Source organism: Akebia trifoliata, chromosome 3 (assembly GCF_017979445.1).
Source record: "Akebia trifoliata isolate Shusen 1 chromosome 3, ASM1797944v1, whole genome shotgun sequence".
Classification (NCBI taxonomy): Eukaryota; Viridiplantae; Streptophyta; class Magnoliopsida; order Ranunculales; family Lardizabalaceae; genus Akebia; species Akebia trifoliata.
The window spans coordinates 32,893,652-32,913,901 of record NC_141377.1 but is presented as its reverse complement, the minus strand read 5'-3'; the positions used below and the strand labels follow the sequence as shown (position 1 = coordinate 32,913,901).

At 32.4% G+C, this 20,250-nt stretch overlaps 1 protein-coding gene and 1 long non-coding RNA gene across 2 annotated transcripts; both read left to right on the top strand.

Annotated features, from left to right (window-relative positions):
* Positions 1-7,086: 7,086 nt before the first annotated feature.
* MEE9 (maternal effect embryo arrest 9) lies at positions 7,087-7,738 on the top strand. The gene has a single exon (XM_086434488.1). It carries the CDS (start codon positions 7,171-7,173, stop codon positions 7,618-7,620), a length of 450 nt encoding a protein of 149 aa, XP_086290614.1. The 5' UTR covers positions 7,087-7,170; the 3' UTR covers positions 7,621-7,738.
* Positions 7,739-17,069: 9,331 nt separating this feature from the next.
* Positions 17,070-19,413, top strand: LOC147406446 (uncharacterized). The gene is made up of 2 exons (XR_015175791.1): positions 17,070-17,646; positions 19,150-19,413. It is a non-coding gene; the product is annotated as an uncharacterized LOC147406446 (long non-coding RNA).
* The last annotated feature ends 837 nt before the right edge of the window (positions 19,414-20,250 follow it).

Here is a 20,250-nt window from a genome sequence, read left to right as displayed (position 1 = left end):
TAAATTTATAATTGAAATTTCTAATGTTCCTGTTTATTCGAACATAAATTATAGATTAGAAATTTCAAACATAAATTTTTAATTTTATATTTTCGATGAATCAGAGAAATGGAGTGGTGGAATAAAATAGAAACTTCTGATGTTCATTTTTATTCGAACAAAAATTTTAGAATAAAATTTTATAACAGAAATTTCAAAACAGAAATTTCAGAATAGAAATAGAAATTTTATATACCTGATTTTTAATCTAAAGATTGTTCGAACAAAGTTAAAAATTAATTTAAAGATACATTTCTTTCACTCGAAAGTTCAGGAGCAATTCAATTTACTCAACTAATTATAAGTTAAAGTGTAAAAGATGTTTTATGAAAAATGATCGAGCATTTGTAAAAAAATACCAGATCAGTCATACTTTTTTAATAATTACAAAATAGGTTATATATCTGATTTTTATTTTTACTAAAATGGTTGTCTTATGTATCCTTCCTATGAGTTACATTCATGTCACAGGTATAAAGGTAAATTCATCAAATTGTTCAAATTATAAAAATTACGAAAACGAGTATACGTGTGAATTAGGGGACCTCATAACCACTTTATAGTCTACAATTGGAGTGGTTTTAACTTTTTTCTCTATTCTTAATAATTGGTTGCTTCTTAGTTATATTTTTTAACTATTTTTTTTATTTTTTCTTTTTCATAAACAGAAATAAATACACCAAAATCATGAGATACTAACATCGAAGTACTAACTCTTTTAATGTAATACTTTATATAATTGCTTTAATGTTATGTTTTCCTATATATGATATTGAGGCTATTAATCTTATTGTTAAATAGTATTTTATTTCCCTTTTCATTTTTTAAAATAAATTTTAGTAATTTTGTATGTATTGATAGATCGATGTAAGATTAGACTAAGGATTTATTATTTTTGTTAGATGTCAAGTATCGGAGAAGCGAATGTTCCAACTTCTAGTATTGAACCAGTTGTTGCTCATAATTCTACAATTGGTAGTGGCACTGCAACTTCAAAAGTAGATGTAAGTCCTACTCGAAAGAAATCTCGTAGGCCACAATCTGATATTTGGGAACATTTTGTCAAAATAAAAATTGATAAATGAGGCAAGACAGAAAGGGCTAAATGCAATTATTGTGGTACAGATTATGGGTATTCAAGTGTTAACGGGACTACCACATTAAGAAAACATTTGAGTAAATGTTCCAAGTATTTATATAATAATGACAAAAGACAAAAACTTTTATCATTCCAAAAAGTAGGACAAGAAGGAGATAATAATCTTACCACTTGGAAATTTGATCAAGAGTTGTGTAGAGATGCCTTGATTAGGATGATTATTATTGATGAATTGCCTTTTAAGATTGTTGAGCGTGAAGGATTTCGATTCTTTTTAAATGTGTTGCAGCCTAAATTTCAATTAGTATCTCGCACCACGGTGGCAAGAGATTGTTTACAATTGTATGCAGCTGAGAAGAAGAAGTTGAAGAACTTGTTGAATAGCTCTGTGCATAGAGTTTCCCTCACAATAGATTTGTGGACTTCCTTACAAAATATCTCTTATATGTGTCTTACTATGCATTTTATAGATAAAGATTAGAAATTACATAAAAGGATAATTAACTTTTGTGTAGTTACAAGTCATAAAGGCGAGGAAATTAGTAAAATGATCAAGTTATGTCTGCTTCAATGGGGTATAGAAAATATATGAACTATTACGGTTGATAATGCAAGTTCCAACGATGTTGTCGTGGGATACATGAAGAGAAAGCTAAATAAAAGACATGGTTGCATTTTAGATGGTGAGTTCTTGCATATGAGGTGTTGTGCGCATATATTGAATTTGATTATGAAGGATGGGATGAATTATGTGCATGATTCAATTGTTAAAATTCGTGGTGTTGTAAAATACGTTAGAAGTTCCCCTGCAAGAGCTCAACAATTCAAGAAGTGTGTTGACTAAGAAAGAATCACATGTAAGAGTTCTTTGGTTCTTGATATTTCAACTAGGTGAAATTCAACATACCTTATGTTGGAAACTACAGTAAAATTTCAAAAAGCATTTGAACAATTGGAAGAATAAGAACCACAGTTTAGTAATGAACTCAAAGATGGGCTTCCCACCGAAGAAGATTGGAATTATGCTCGGGTATTAGCTAAGTTTTTGCAAACTTTTTACGAGGCTTCTAAACGCATGTCAGGTTCATTGTATGTAACTGCTAATATGTATTTTCATGAAGTTTGTGCTATTGAAAGTACTATTTCTGATTAGTCTAGAAACCTTGATCCTTGCTTGAGTTCTATGTCAATAAAGATGAAGGAAAAATTTGATAAATATTGGGGGAATATTGATAAAGTAAACTTAATGCTGTTGGTTGCAGTGGTGTTAAATCCTTATTACAAGTTGAGGTGTGTCAAATTTTGTTACTCAAATCTTTATACACCCACGAAGGTTGATGGCTTGGTTAAGAAGGTAAGAGAAACAATGAATCAAATTTTTGAACAATATCAACTTCTTGATTCAACTTCAGTTGCTTCTTCATCTGTTTTTACTCAGAATTCAAAAGAGATGGATCTTGATCGACCAATTAGTGAAGTTAGTGTGCAAAGAAAGTATCTCCAATCTGAGTTTCTAAGACAAATGGAAGAAGAAGAAAGTGTGGAATGCAAATCGGAAGTAGATAAATGTTTGGAAGAAATAGTAGAAAAGCAAGACTTGAATTTTGAAATTTTGAATTGGTGGAAAATGAATTCTTTCAAATATCCCATACTTTATAAGGTGGCACGAGATTTATTATCCATTCCTATTTCCACTGTTGCTTCTGAGAATGCTTTTAGCACTGGAGGTCGTATACTAGATCAATTTTGAAGCTCCCTAACTCCAAAATTAGTGGAATGCTTCATTTGTGGACAAGATTGATTACGTGTTTCACCTTTTCCAATTGATGTTGAAGAGATGCTAGAGGAACTTGAAGAAGTTGAGTCAGGTAACCTTTTATTTTTGTTATTTTGTCATTTTACTCATTTATAAAATTATAATACTTCTATTTAATGAAAATTCATTTTATTTTTTTTACAGTCATTATAGATGATGAAATCTTTCCATCTGTTTAGTGATTAGTTGATTTTCAAATGCCTCTTCACTTGCGATTATAGGTAAATTACTTTTCTAAAATTATAGTAGTGAAGTAAATTACTTTTTAAATACATATTTAATAATGAATTAATGATGATGTTTATTTTTCTATTTTTAGGTCTTATGGATTGGAGCATGAAAGAAAACATGGAATTGACTCACTTGATTTTAGTTATAATTTCTATTTTGTAATGACTTATATTATATAAGACATGTTGAGTGAGACATTTGTTTTGTTTGATAAATGATTCTTATTTGAATTTATTTTTAGAATTCAAGTTGAATTGGCATAAACATGAATTGTGGTTAAGTATTTATTCATTTATTCATTTTCTATTGTTTATTTGCTTGATTTCTATATTATTTTCATATTATATTTGTTTTTGTTATGCTTTTTAATTAAAATCACTGATGATTGTGAATTTATTTATTTATTTAATGTTTTTACTTTATGATATTTAATATTAATTAGCATAAATGCATAATTGTGTTCTTTATGTTGTTATAAATTGATATATTTTCTTGATTGATGATGGATTCGACTTTAAATAAGCAACAAACAACAAGCAACAAGCAACATTTGATTTTAAGCATGCCTTTGATCTTCGATCATCCCTTACAAGGTAAGTGTTAGATGATTTTTATTTTCTAATTGTTTTCATGATTTTTATTTTTAATGTGTTAAAAATAATAAGTTTTTTGGAATGGTTCATGATTTTTATTACTATTGGATTAGTTCATTATTTTTTAATGATTTTTATTACTATTGAAAATATTAAGTATGAGAACCGAGAACCAATCCGAACAAAGATTGGATTGGATTGATTCGGTTCTATAGGGTAATTGGATTGATTCGGTTCCAAAGTTGTAGAATCAATCATGTTTGGTTCGGTTCTAATTTTACCAAAATTCGAACCAATCCGAACCATGTGCACCCCTACCCTACCCTCTAACATACATCTCCCTACGCCCCCACCACAAAACCATAGATCATTTGCCTTGGGATACATAAGAATTTTTTTTATGATTTTGCGTATCTTGAGGCAAATGATCTACAGTTCTGTGATGGGGTGTAGGTCAAAGGGGGGTGTCAAAAATCATTATTCATGAGAAAATGATTTTCGTGCACAAATACATTTTGAATTGCATTTTTTAAAAACATCATTAAAATAAAAATAAAAATTTATTGTTTTATGGCATAATCATAGAGACCCTTTAATACTTTATACCTAATTTGACAAAGTTACAAAACAGATAGAGAGAACAACCAAAGGAAAAGTTGCTTTTTTGCAATTAGGAGGGACATCAATACAGCCAGCATGAATACCCCATCACTTTTTGTAGAATTTAAAAGGGTATGAGCTTGAGAATGAAGATAAGATCATGGGCCCACACTCATCTAACTTTGATTCCCAGCCTTCTTTGATTTGATGGACCCTTTTGATCACACCAAATATTGCCACATGGATCAATGACTTAGGTTTGATAAAACCTATAAACTTATTGGATCTGTTTTGGACAAATTAGAACCTGATGCAATTATCATCCTATAGAATTTGGATCGGAATATATTGAGATATGACATTGACCCGATCTAATAACTTATCGGATTTTAATCCGATCCATCTCATGCAATGATACTGACCCTTTATACCTAAATTGACATAAAGGCAGAAAAAAGAGAGAACAACCAAGGAAAAGTAAGGCTTGCTTTAAGGAGTGGTAGTAACATGACCATACTGAATTCTTCACCCACTTGTATAGAATTTCAAAGGGAAAGGTACTTTAGAATACTGATAAGGTCATGCACTAAGGCCCACACTGTCTACTAATTTTGATTCCCGGGTTTGTTTCACTAGATGGAGATCCAACATAGGAAGGAAGGTGTTGGACATTTGGTCACACCATATGGCACATCCTGAGGGCCCCCTGACCCATCCACCCTTGTTAAATCTACACACTAGAAAGCATTATTTCATCATGGATTGGGTCCGGATCGGATTGGATTGGTATCAATGGGTTGATTTCGATTTGATTAAAAAGAATTCCAAGAGTGAAACCTAAATAAAACATTGGTTTAGTTCTTATCAGTCGGATTTTGGGTGTAAGGCCTTTAGAATATTCAAACCTGACCCTACAAATGCACAATACTCATAGGGTACCCCACGATAAGGTAGACAATTATTTTAATGGAAAAAATAAATATGTAATTCTTCACTTGATAGTTGATACCAAAAATGGATTCTTTAGGCAATCATGCTTTTGAGATGATAAACTTAGAAATTTATGATGTGAAGTATTTGTTCGTAATTGAAATTGAGAAGGAATTTGAATTTGAATCGATATTTATGTAAAGAGAAAATAAAAAAAATAAAGACTCCACCTTCTCTTTAGATTCTAATTTTAGTCAAAAGTACATTTGTTTTTATGGGGTAGAATCAACAAACCACTAAAAAAGCCATGCACTTTGTCCTATATGGGTCAGAAGTTTCAGAATGGGATGTGGTCTTTGAGATCATCCTCACCAAAATCAGTTCATTCCAAAACTTTCAACCTTAGCTTACAAGTTGAAGAATCGTGGACCGTCTTTTTTTTTTCAAAACCATTTTTTATGGGGTTAGAAGCTTCAGAATGGGTTGATATTTGGTGAGGATTATCTCTATAGTGAGGAGATCATCCTAACGAAAAATCAGCCCATTCTGAAACTTTTAACTCATGTAAGACAAAATGTGTGGATTTTTTTAGTGGTCTGAATATCCCTCCCGTACTTCTAGATATCCTAATATTTAATGAAACCGTTGATGTTCTTATAAATAAGTTATAAATAAAACAAATCTACTAGTGGATATTTGAGTTAGATTTTTTATATGATTCGATCCATTAACAACCTTCGTCTTGGTGGGGGCTAAAACAGAACAACCAGACACAATTTTACTCTCGAATAAAAGCCAACGGTTGGCAAGCCGAAATGTGAAGACACATGGGGGTTGTTGATGGTAGCCAATTCATGCCCATGGGTGACAAATATTAAGTCCCAAGTCCATTATGAGAAAATACTTGTCAATCTATATATTATCAAAGGGAGATTATAAATAAATAAAAAACCTATTAAAATAATATTTATTTAAAAAGTAATAATTTTAAGAAAAGTACTAAAAATAACCAAATTCGGACCTTTAAGGGTCAAATTTTTATTTTTTAATATTTTAATCTTGATGTTGATTATTTTATGAAATTCTTAATCTTGATAGTGATATTGTTTTGGATCATGATCATCATCTTATTTTCAGATCACGATTTTGGACCAAGATCATGATCATGATTATCTTATTTTCGAATCATGATCATTCTTAAAAAAAAAAAAAAAAACCAAGATCTAGATCCTTACCTTTGTAGATCTCGATCCAAAGGTAAATAAGAAGAAGGTCCAAAGAAAAATGGAGGAAGAAAAAAAGAAAAATCAAAAATAGCTAGAGAGGAGAAGAAGAGGAAGAGAAAAAATAGTGTCGTCCATTAAAATATTAAAAAATAAAAATTATGTCCTTAAAGGGCCGAAAGTTTGATTATAAAAAAAATCGCCCCTTCAAAGGTCAAATTTTTATTTAAAAAAAAAAAGAAGAAGAAAAAAAATCGACCCTTAAAGGGCCGAATTTGGTTTATTTTTGTAATTTCCTCAAAAAATTTTTTTTTTTAATAAATACTATTTTTAATTGATTTTTTTTATAATTTTTCCTATTATCAATTAAATCCCATATAATCACCAAGAAAGTGTGTTATGTGGCAATTCTTTGAGTTACTAACACACATTACAAGTATTCACGACCAACACCTCATGTTAGGGTTGAAAAAGGAATCCCTCTTTTCCTTGTACCAATGATACCCTAATTGAACTTTAAAGAGCACACCAGCACCACCAACCACTAGTTTTTCAAAATGACCAAAATACCCATTTACATTAAAACCACCACTTTCATCATCCAACTAAGAAGATGCTGTTATTCCTAACCCATACAACATGGAGGCTCTCCTCTCCCAATTCTCCTTTCTATCAAACCAAGCATTGCAAGACAAGAACTTTGATCCTTCATCCATTGAAGAACTCATGAAATTCTTTGACATTGAAGCTTATAATTCATGGGCTGCTATAGAATCTGATCTAAACAAAGAAGTCGAAGAAGCCGAGATCTCGATGAAAGAAGCTGAGAATTACCTTAATTCAGTCATGGAGGATGCCATGGATGAATTCAGATGCTTTGAAGAGGAACTAGACCGCATGTCGAAGACTGAATATGATAGCCTTGTTCGTGTCGCTAACTCTGCAAGGAAGATGGGGAAGTCCATGGAGAATGCGGCAAGTATCGCTTCGAAGAAGTACATGGAAGCTGCTCTTCATGCGGCTACCGCTTCAATGAAATCAGCTTGGAAGGGACTCAATTTCAATCCTAAAAAGGTTCATCCTTCTTAAGAATAAATATAGTATCTTTTTTTATATAATCAATATGTAATAAAAGTTTCGTGCTATTTCAGAATGTTTTGATCGAAATTAAAATGAAAATATCGATATAAAATATTGAATGTTTAGAGATTGTTTCGATTTTTCCTTCTAACTCAAGATGAGATTTTAAATCTCGTTCGATTAAATTTTATATGTCATTTTATTTTAAATGTGTAATTTGAAAACTGATCAAAACCCAAGTCATCTCAATATCATTCATGAACGAGACAAGACTCCATAGTAGAGATTGATGATTTTCTTCTTTTCGACTTACAGAATACAGATCTGCAAAAATAAAATCATTTCTCTTGGTCCAAAATAATCATCTCGATATAGTTCACGAGACAATAGATCACGATTTAAAACCATGTAATGATTTTTCTCAAGATTTTCCCTGATTAAAGTTTTTTATCCATTTGATCACATTTACTTGTATGGATGGTTAATGACCATTATCACCCAATAGTGGCTGATTGAATTGATGGAGGTGATATATGGACATGTGCCCATGTGTATGGTATGATGTTAGCCTCATATGTGATAATGGACTACAATAATTGAGATCATGTACCCTTTTGTTTTTTTTTCTACTTACCCTTCCCCACCTTAGTTTGGAATTTAATGAGCAATGCAACTTTACAAACACCGATTTTTCTTATATATTATAATTATATTATTATTAGGGATTTGTGTATCAGTGTTGGGATCCAGCTGTTAGATGGTAGAAATTTGACAATGGGCTGCCTATGTCTTAAATCTAGTGGGCTGCTGTTACCACACCAACTGTGTGCAATTTTTTGGTGTTTTAAATAGGAATTGGTGTGGCATTAGTAAAAGTTGGTGTGGCAATATTAGCTCTATAAATCTCATAGGGGAGAGAATATTCAGGTGAGCCCAATAAGTTGTTTGTATGATTACAAGGAAGTCATTTTTCAAGGGAATAAGAATTCCAAAAGAAAATGATATTGTGCAAAAAATCTTCATAAAATGAATTCTGCCATTTGATTGCACCTAAGAAAATCATTAGATGGTGGGAAAAACATTTTCTGTGTAGAATGGAAAATTATTTATTGTTCCCCATGGGTAAAGATAATCGCTTTTGTCGAGAAAATGAATTTAAAAAAAAATGCACAATCCTATACTTCAAAATTTTATTTTTGTGGGAAAATCACGTTTCCACTCACCCTTAAAAATAGACACATCTCTCTCTCTCTCTCTTGTCCCCCCAGTTGCCAATTTATTCTTTTAGGGAAAATCATGTTTCTACCCATTTTTCATGTGCTTTCATACAAACCCTTAGGCTGTGTTTGGATTAGGGAAATAGAAAGAAAAGATAAGAAAAACTGTGAGTTTCTCTCTATTTCTCTTGTTTGAATTGTTAAATGAGAAGAGAAAAGAAAACTAATACAGAGAAAAAAGGGTCAATTTTTTCTCTCTGAATTGAAGAGAAATAGAGGAAAATGAAATGCTTATGACTAAAAAGAGCACTAAAAATTATAACTTTACTCTTTTTTTCTCTCCAAACTTAAGTTTTTGTATTATTAAACCAAATAGGATAGAGAGAAATAGTCTTTACTTTTTTTTGTCTTTTCTTTTAGGCTATGTTTGGATTGAGAGAAGAGTAAGAGAAACTCATTAAGAGAAGAGAAGAGAAGAGAAAATTTCTCTCCACCATGTTTGGATTGATTGGAGAGAACTTGGGACAACTTTAGAATCTTAAAAAAGATCTAGGGGCAGAATTGGAATTATAAAAGATTTTAAAAGGGTTTCTTTACATTTTTCTCTTCTCTCCACTTTTGAAGAGAAAGAAAACTCATCTTGTTTTCTCTTCTCTTCTCCCCAGTTCTTTTCTCTTCTCACCCCCACTTAATAATCTAAACAAGAGAAATAGAGAGAAACTCATTTATTTTCTCTCATCTTCTCTTGTATCCATTTCTCTCAATCCAAACACAACATCAATGAGGTTCTTTTCTTTTCATTTCTCCTAATCCAAACAAAGTGTTAAACATACAAACATCTCTCTTTCTCTCTCTCTCTCTCTTTCTCATCCATGTTGTTTGTCATCCTCAATTGCCAATTTATTTTGACATTAGTGATTAATAAAGATCTGACCTAAAGTGATAATTTAATTTAGTTATATGAATTTTTCAACTTTTATGAGGTTAAAATGGTACGAATGAACTGGTTTTTATAAGTACAATCTCAATAATAGAGACGAATTGTTGCTACAATTGGACATTATCCATCATGACCTCCAAATCGACCAAAATGGAGAAAATAAAAAAGAATATAAAAATCAAGTGTAAACTTAACCTATAAATGTAATGAGCATGTTAACCAATTTCAGATTCGATAATTATTCGGTTAGAGCAGTTTGATTTAATTCGGAAAGAAATTTTGTCCTATGTGGCTTAGAAATTTTGAATTGAACTGATTTTCTGTGAGGATGATCTCTATGGTGAGAAGCTCATCCTCACCAAAAATCCGCCGAATCTAAAACTTCTAAGTCCAATAAAAGTAGTTTTAGAATTGTGAACCGTCGACTGTTTACCACAAATTTGTAAATCCCTTTTGATGGATTTCAAAGTTTCAGATTCGATTGATTTTTGGTGAGCATTTTGAAAATTTTAAGCCACATATGACAAAAAAATTGTGAGCATTTTGGAAACCTAAGATTGTGAGCCAAACGTCCCCCATATATATATGTCGAGTTCAACAACCAAATTCCTAGACAAAGCGTTTTGTCTTATATGGGTTAAAATTTTTGAAACAGGTTGGTTTTTTATGAGGATTATCTCTATGATGAGGGAACCATCCTCACAAAAAATCGACCCATTTTGAAATCTCTAACCCTATTTTATAAGTTGAAGAATCGTAGACTATTAGTTTGTAACCATTTTTCATGGGGTTAGAAGTTTCAGAAAGGACTGATTTTTTGTGACTATGATCTCCTTCGCCATAGAGATCATCCTCACAAAAAATCAATCCATTCCGAACCTTTTAGCCCATACAAGACAAAACTTTGTCCAAGAATTTGATTGTTGAGCAGAACCTTTAATTTATATATATAATTTTAAAAGTTGACGGAATGTCATAGATTTTGTTGGATCTTTTGTAAATCAATATCTTCAATGAATAAAATCTTAGAAACCTAAACCATGGTTTCATACCCATAAATGTTGATTGATCTAAGTGATCAATGTTGATGAAATTTGAATCTCAATATCTCAACCCTTCTTTCTGGATCAATTCCTTTTCTCTTCATAATTTAGGATTTCATGGTGTACCTCTCACGATCATGGTCATCCCACACATAGAATAGCTTTCAATCTCCTCGAAAATTGGTATCAAATTGAAGCAACATCAATCATCATTGTCCTTGTCTATATCTTTTATAGAAGATCATCTTTTTTCCTTTTTATTAAAATGCAAACTATTATTGATTTCATAATTGTAAGCTGATTTGTAGTTTTAGTTTTAGTGGAGACCGAATTGGACTATTCCCTTCCACCCCACCCCACCTACATGCATCAATTGATTTTTGGGATAAATACCTGAGGGTGGACCCTAAGGGGGATTTAAACTCAAGATCTCCACTTACTGAGGCATGGTCTTGGCCATCTCACCAACCCTTGGAGGTTAAAATTTCCATTGCAGGGACTTGATCACTTGTGCAAACAACCTTTGCTCTCCTAATTTTAAGAATTCGTAGTTAGGTTCCACTCTTTTTTTTGGGATAAAATAAAATTTTGCCAAACTTGTGTAGATATAAATTACTTTAGGATATCTAAATTTAGACTTCCTTTAACCCGTTTGCATAGAAAGTATTAAGTAGATTTAGAATAAAGTAACTTTTACAAAGTAGAAAATGATTTTCTTTTCCTTTTAAAAAGTTAAAAATTTTACTTTTTAAAAGTAACTTTCTAAAATTAAAATAAACCAGCCTTTTAACTTTATAATTTTCAAAAGTAATTTTTTGTTCTGTTTACTTTTTTATGTGTTTCTAAACGGGTTCTAAATCAATTATTAGCCAATATCGATTGATTTTAGAATTGCAAGTGATGCATGGTATCTATATTGCAACTAAATTCCCAAAATTCAACATTTAACCAAACTAGTCCATTCCATAGACTCACAATCCATTAGTTCCTTCTTTATCACTAAGGCCCCGTTTGATTCAGCTGCTTGAATCTGCTGTTAGAATCTGCTGTTAAAAGCTGAAACACTGAAAAGCTTGTTTGATAGAGCTTTGTAAAAGTGTTGTGCTGTTAACCAGAATCTGGTAATTATTGTTTGATACAGCTTCTAGAATCTGCTGTATTAGGGTAAAATGACCAGAATACCCTTATGGTTGATAATACACCCAAAATACATAAAAAATTACCCGAATACCCCAATAAATATATAATTACACTATATATATATATATATATATATATATATATATAAAATTATATAAAGATCATTAAAAAAATAATTATATTAATTTTAAAATATTTATAATTCTATTGAAATTTCAGCAGCATCTCCTCTTAAAAATAAACATATGAAATTTTTTTGATAAACAAAATACCTGCATAATACGCGATCCAACATAATACACCCAGAATGCATAAAAAATTATCAGAATACCTATATAAATATATAATTACACTAAATATATATAAATATAATAAAATTATATAAAAAATTTTAAAAAAAATTATTTTAATTTTAAAATATTTATAATTCTAAAAAAAAATTATAAAAAAATTTATAATTCTATAAAAATTTCGGCAACATCTCCCCTTAAAAATGGACATATGAAAATTTTCTGATAAACAAAATACCTGCATAATACACAATCCAACATCCACATTACATCGTATATATATAACACATCCACATAACATGGATAAATATAACACAATCCAGCAATTTTCTTCTTTCAAAAGCAAGGTTCAATGGATAAAGGTCAAAGTCAAGAGATAAGAATTTTTTTTACATTAAACAATACTAAATTGAATAACCTTTCTTATTAGAAAAGCAGAAATAGTTGGAAACACCTTCTTAAGGGTAACCTCGCATTCCAAATGTCTTCCTACAACCTAACAATATTGCCCAAACTCAAGAGATAAGAAATTTTTTTACATTAAACAATACTAAATTGAATAACCTTTCTTATTAGAAAAGCAGAAATAGTTGGAAACACCTTCTTAAGGGTAACCTCGCATTCCAAATGTCTTCCTACAACCTAACAATATTGCCCAAACTCACTTTGAGACAAATAATTTTGTTGAGATCAAAATAAATATTGGAGGTGCCCATCCTAACCAGTGTTATTAAAGGTGGCTTATGCCACAAAACATGGCTCAAGACAAGGCTCACTAAAAGTGTTATAGAATTGCACTCCTCCAAAGGCTACTAGGTTCCTCCTGACCCTCTTAAAAAATTTTCCAAAAAAGGGATGAGTTCATGACTTCAAGATTTCTTATCCCCCAAACAAGATGGTATCCAAAAAAGTCATCTTGACTATTCCACAAAAAATCCATAATCATTCTATCTAGTTTTTTAGCAATAGATGTTAGCTTGGAAAACGGACAAGGCGGATAGAACGACTAGACAAATAATTTTTACCCAAGTTAATTCCCTACCTTTAGACAAGTAACATAACATCCAAGAAGCAAGCCTCCCAACAATCTTTTTAGATGATGATCAACTCCCAAATTGCGTTGGATAGATAACTCACCCAAAAGGGAATACCAAAATAAGAAGAAAGCAAGCAACATGTTAGTAGCTAGCACCTTGCATCCACCCCTTCCTGTGTTCACAAACCCAGCGGGCGAAAAGTAGTCATGATAACATCTCTTTGAGGGGTCAGAGGGGGGGGAGGGTGATGAATATAAGCCCAAAAATTGTCTCAAAATAACAAAAAAACACTTCTCAAAAATCTTAGATGGAAATGAGAAGCACCTAATAGAAACCTAATTCCTTCAAACAAACCTGATTCCTATTATCTCAAAGAATTTACCAAAAACTCCACTGCCGATATGAAAAGGAAACAAACAAATGATTCCCTTGCAACAACTCCTAGAGCTTCCAAAAAATTGGCCCCTTACACATGGGGAGAAAACTAAAAAGATGCACTTCTGAACCCATCTTCACCATATCAATGCAAAACTAGATAATACAATAAACTACAACTGGCATAGTCATATGCCTTTAGTATGTTTATTTAATTGAAAAAAAAATCTCTAAAATCACATAAAGGACTCTGGAATCAATACACACATCTTCAATAAAAACTCCTTCCAAGATATGCCGACCCTTAAGCCCATAGATCGATTTTATATTTAAATTATTATATATATATATATATATAATATATATATATATATATATATATATATATATAGGGTCCCGTTCAGCAACAAACATTTTGGCAAAACATTTTTCAAAACATGGGCTAGAGGTTTTGGAATGGGCTGATTTTTGGTGAGGATGATCTCTACGGTGAGGAGATCATCCTCACAAAAAATCAGCCCATTCCAAAACTTCTAGCCCCAGTTTACAAGTTGAAAAATCGTGGACCGTCCATTTCTTGTAAATCATTTTTGATGGGGTTAGAAGTTTTGGAATGGGCTGATTTTTGGTGATGATAATCTCCTCACCAAAAATCAGCCCATTCCAAACCTCTAACCCATGTTTTGAAAAATGTTTTGCCAAAATGTTTGTTGCTGAACATTTCCCATATCTCTCTCTCTCTCTCTCTCTCTCTCTCTCTTCTCTTCTCTCTCTCTCTCTCTCTCTCTATATTATATATATATATATATATATATATATATATAGGGTCGCGTTATTACGACCCCCATTACGACCCCCTTGTGACACAACTTTTTGTCTTATATGGGCAAAATGTTTGGAATGGGCTGATTTTTTGTGAGAATGATCTTTATGGTGAGGAGATCATGCTGGCAAAAAATCATCCCATTCCAAAACTTCTAGACCGTCCGATTTTTGTTGAAAAATTATAGACCGTCCAATTTTTGTAAATCAATTTTGATGGGGTTAGAAGTTTTGGAATGGGATGATTTTTTGCCAAGATGATCCCCTCATCACAGAGATCATCCTCACAAAAAAGCAGCCCATTCCAAACATTTTTGCCCATATAAGACAAAAAGGTGTGTCGCAAAGGGGGTCGTAATAACGCGACCCATATATATATATATATGTCTTACAAAATGAAACACCCATGACATGTACCTTGACAACGTGAAGTGAAAACAAATCAAAGAAGAAAGCCCAAAAGGACACATGATGCAAAAGAAGCACATATATGAGATTAGCTTAAAATCCTCTATCCACCACCCTTCAAAAAAAAAAAAAAAAAAACAATCCCTAACAAGAACCATCATCACATAATCCCATTCTTATAACTAATATTTGGTTCAATATGAGGATAGCTTTAGTTATGTCATTCCAAAATTTATTGTATAAAACTTGAGTCTTATGCAACCAAAAAACCTAGAAAATGGTAATAAAACCTTTAGATTATTTAAAAAATCTATCAACTATCACTTTGTGCCTGGTGGTATTGTAGCAATACATAGTTCACCATTCCATTATGGTCCAAAACAGGGGAACCTATCAACTATCACTTTGTTTTTCTTCTTTTTTGGTTATTTGAGTGAATAAGCTAGAATTGGAATTAAACCCAGGATTCCAATTCAATTATAGGCAAACCCAAATAATTTAAAGTACTGTTTCATTCAAGATTTGTCTGTGTCAAATGGATACTTCAGCTGTATAAAAAAATTTATGAATTATTTACAAATTCTCAACTAAGGATTCAAATACTAAATCAAAATACAGATTATGTAAATTTTACACTGAAATCTAAAATCGAAATTAAAGGAAAAAATGACCAAAATGATGATGAAATGGAGATAGATTTACCTTCAGAGCCAATTTAGAAAGGAATCCCAAAATCCCATGGTGTTAGAGTCTAAAGTACTTTATGAATTTGTAGGTTCTTCAATCATATTGAGATCTCCAATATTTTTCAATTTCTCCTTCTCTAATTTCTCAATCAACGGTCCTACATCTAAGTAATCCTCTTCATCTTCATCATCAACGATTTCTACACCAGCCCCCTTCTTTTCCTCTCTACACCCAAGTAATTCTCTTCATCTTCATCCTTGTGACTTAAAACATCAACACCACCAAGAATCTAGAATAGCCGATAGTATTCTATTCAGTTTATTAATTTTTTTAATATAAATTTATAAATTAGATTATCGAATACCCAATAGTATTCGATTCAATTTATTAAATTTTTTTTTTATAAATTTATAAATTAGATTGTCGAATACCCAATAATATTCGATTCAATTTATTAATTTTTTTTTTATAAATTTATAAATTAGATTGTCGAATATCCGATAATATTCGAATTTTAAAAAAAAAATTATAAATTAGATTGTTGAATACCCGATAATATTCGATTTATAAAAAAAAATTATAAATTTATAAATTAGATTGTCGAATACCCGATAACATTCAATTCGATATATAATTTTTTTTTTTTTATAAAATTATAAATTAGATTATTGAATACACGATAACATTTGATTCGATTTATAAATTTATAAATTAAATTGTCGAATACCCGATAATATTCGATTCATAAAAAAAATTATAAATCTATAACTTATATTGTCGAATACCCACTATAATATTCGATTTATTAAAAAATTATAAATTTATAAATGAAAATCAAGGGTTGTTGTAAAACCCCGAGTTTTTAATTCGTATCTCGAGGAAAAAATAAATAGTGAAATTTTAAGAAAATCTTGAAAGTGGGATTTAGGGGTAAAATTTTAGGATGTTTCTGATCATTTTTAATGGAATCTGACCTCACCATTAGATTCAAAATGATCGAAAAACATAGTTTAGCCTGTAAGCATGCTCAAATGCGAGTTCGAATATAAAAGTTACAAAATCCTCGATTTCCGGGTCGGACCAGGCTAAAATAGTGACTTTTTATTAGAGAAATAATTTGTAAAATTCGATCATACCATTGGGTTCATAACGAAAAAATTATTCAACATAGACTATTTATTTGTCATTTTTGGAGATCAAGAAGTTGAATTATCGCCAAAAACGAAAACGACATCAAGTTTATGGGTCACGTCAGGCCAAAAATGTAAATTTTTGATGGAGACATAATTTGTAGAAATTGACTATACCATTAGATCCGGAATGAAAAATTAGGCGAAATAGAGTATTCGTTTGTCAGTTTTGGAGACCGAATGATCAAGTTATTGTCAATCAAAACAATAAGCGAAATACCGATTCATCCTAACTTTTATAAAAAAAAAAATAATAATAATAAAAAAAAAAATTTATATAACTCATCTTCCCCAACGCGTCATATGGCCGAGACATATAAAACGAAATTTTTTTTTTTCTTTCCGATCTTCCACCTCAGATCTCTCGCAAACGGTCCACTTTCGACGATCGCCGCAGAAGAGAAAAAGTTCCGCAGCTTCGTTCTCTACAAAACCCACCCAACCTTTCTTCATTTCACTTTCTATTTCACCCGATATCGTCAAAAATCAGCCGTATTTGGATACGGAAATTTCGAAACTTTGACCTCGGATTTCATCCGTTTCGGGGTCAAATCGCTTTCCGACGCAGAAGGAAGAAACGTCCGCAGCCTCATTCTCTACATAACCCAACCAAGTTCCTTCCGTTTTCTCGTCTTTTTCACCCCGTATAGTCAAAAATCAGCCGTATTTTTATACGGAGATTTTCGTAACTTCGACCTCGGTTTTCATCGATTTCGGGGTCAAACCACCTTTCGCTGTAGAAGGGAGAAGAGACGAGCACGTCGAGTTCTTCGAAACCACCGGGTCGGTTTCAAAAATCAGCTGCTTCGAAGTTCGGTCCGCCTCGATTTTCGCACCGATCGCCTCGATTTCCGCGCACACGCTTTGATCCTTTCGCCTAGAGATAGTAAGGAACTCTCAATTTCTATTAGTAATCATAGATTGTGAAAATTGCATTTAGGATTTTATTGGAAAATTTTGGATATATTTCCGAAATATAGAATTCTTTGTTTATTTCAAAATTCACGCCAGAAATTGCATGTTTGATATGTTTAATTGTATTTTTAACAAATTATACGTGGGTAGAGTATTTTAACGGGTTATTGCCATAAATTGGGTCTTGTGCACTACTCGGACCCCGTTTTGATATGAAATTTGTATTTTTTTTCAATATTATTAATAGAAATAAATTGTATAGTTGAAAAATGTGATTTAATATTCAATGAACTCATATTGAGTTGATGAATATCAGAAAATGGATATTTTATGAAGAGATTGAAAGCTGTAAAAGTCGAAAAAAGGGAAAAAGGGTATGAAACGGTAAAATGTCAGAGTCACACCCGAGGGGTGATGTCTGCATTTTATGTTGTTGTGTGTATGCAGGTTGGTGAACGGATATCCAGGGATAATGTTACTGGTTGCATGTTTATTTACTTTCTGTTAGCGCGAGGCGCTCTGTTATGTTATTTATTTTAGGCCGGGTGGCCACACTTGCATGGTAGGAAACTGGATATCTATTCTCAACCTTGTATTGTTAATTTCTCTTTGTTTTCAAATGAAAATAATATATATAAGTAGCTATTTTGTGAGCTGTTAAAGAGTTTGTGAATGCCTGAAGGGATAGTGCATCATATCATCCGGAGTGGTGTACTATCCTGGGATGTACGGTAGGGACCACCAAACTCATACGTGGTATGGGACGCGTATGAGAGTGGAGTCACAACTGGAATCCGGGTTTATTCCTCTCTATCTTTACCAGTGAACTTGTAATGTAAAGGTGGTCGTATACGAATGGTTTGTATCTTTGGGAATCACATGTACGCCTGATAGGCATAGACGAAGATGATTAGTCAGTGATCACTAACAATCTATAGTAGTCGAACGTTCTGACACATCGAAAAGAGACCCATTGCTTACGGTCACGTCAAACGGCCAGCCTGAGCCGGATAAATGGTCAACCAAACGTGGTAAGGGCAGCGACCGGCCACAAAATCAGGAACTAAAAGCCAGAAAGGAATTGTAACATCATGTCCCGACTGGGAGCGATCCAGTCGTGAATCCCAACACTCTAATTCCAATACTCCACCATTGTGTATTATGTATCGGTTGCTTATTTTGATATATAAAATGAAATGCATGTTTATTGTTTCCATTTGATCAATTAGATTTGTATAAAAAGAGAATGTTATAGTGAGTACTGCTGATCGATGTAATGTGAGTTTTAAAATGTTTAGTTGCTCATCCCTGGCCATATGTACCAGTTAATCGTAGTTTTCTTCTGTAAAATTTTGTTTATTTTAAAATGATTCAGTATGTTTATTCGTTCATGTTAGGAGAGTTATTGGCAGAAATTGTTGCTTCCTTACTGGGTAACCCTTGTTACTCACCCTTTCCTTCTCTATTTTTTTAGTTTCAGATCTAAAGCTTGGCGAGACAAGTATAGAGCACGAGTGAGAATCATCTGGTGGGTCAAATAGATAGCCAGACTTTGTCACTTGGTAAGTATTGGAGTTATACTCCATTTGTCTAGGAGTATTATAGATTTGTATTGAGCGTTAGGATTCTTGTTAGAGTGAGAAAATTTTGTATAATCCCGTAAATTTTCTTCTTCCGCACTCTGATAATTCGTACGTTATTAGACTTATATAGGCTTCCGCTAGTATTATATTTTGTATATGTATGTAGGATTGTATGTCGTTTATCAGGTGCAGGTTGAATCGCCTTGGAATGCTAACATAAACAGAGGAGACCATGCCGAAATTTCGAGGTGCCACCTCGTACTTTGAAATCTGACATGGGGATTTGTGTTAGCGTCCGGCGGGGCGCCACAGTTGTGCTGTGTGAGGATCTTTCGAGAGAGGAAAACTCTTGATTTTTGAAGATAAAAATCAAGGGTTCTTTGGCTTAGGTTGAGATGAGAGAGAGGATACCTGAATAATTGCCGAAGGTGTACTGTGTGAGGCTCCATCGAGAGAGGAAAACTGGTGTCCAGATCGGCTGCCATTGGGTGTGCTGTGAGAGGCTTTATCGAGAACAAAATGTGTGTGTTCGAGCTTTTATCGACAACGAAGAGAAGAAGAGATGATGAGCAAGATATCTGTGCGAGAGAGAGAGTGTGTGTGTTATGTGAGATAGAGAGAGCTGTGCACGAGAGAGGAGTTTCTGTCGACAACGGAGAAGAAGAGAAGAAGAGATGAAGAGAAGGGCATTTCCGCCTTTTTCATTCGACCGTTTTTCGGTCATTGCATCTCCCGTAAACGCAGAAAAAAAAGCTCCTCTCAAGAGCTTCTCAAAACTGCGGTTAAACACAGTTGCAGATTCGAAACGCAGAATTTTAAAGCGTTAACAAACGGTAATTTGGGAGGAAAACTCATATTTTCAGCGCAAACGCACTGAAATCCGTGTTTTGAAGTGGAAACAAACACCACCTAACACGCTACATTTAGGCTCTAGTTCAATCTATTAAATACTTCGACGAACTTGTTCTCATGTAAAAGAGTTTTATAAACGG

Bases quoted from the DNA above. Each gene is read 5' to 3' on its own strand.
- MEE9 (XM_086434488.1), top strand. From the start codon at position 7,171: ATGGAGGCTCTCCTCTCCCAATTCTCCTTTCTATCAAACCAAGCATTG.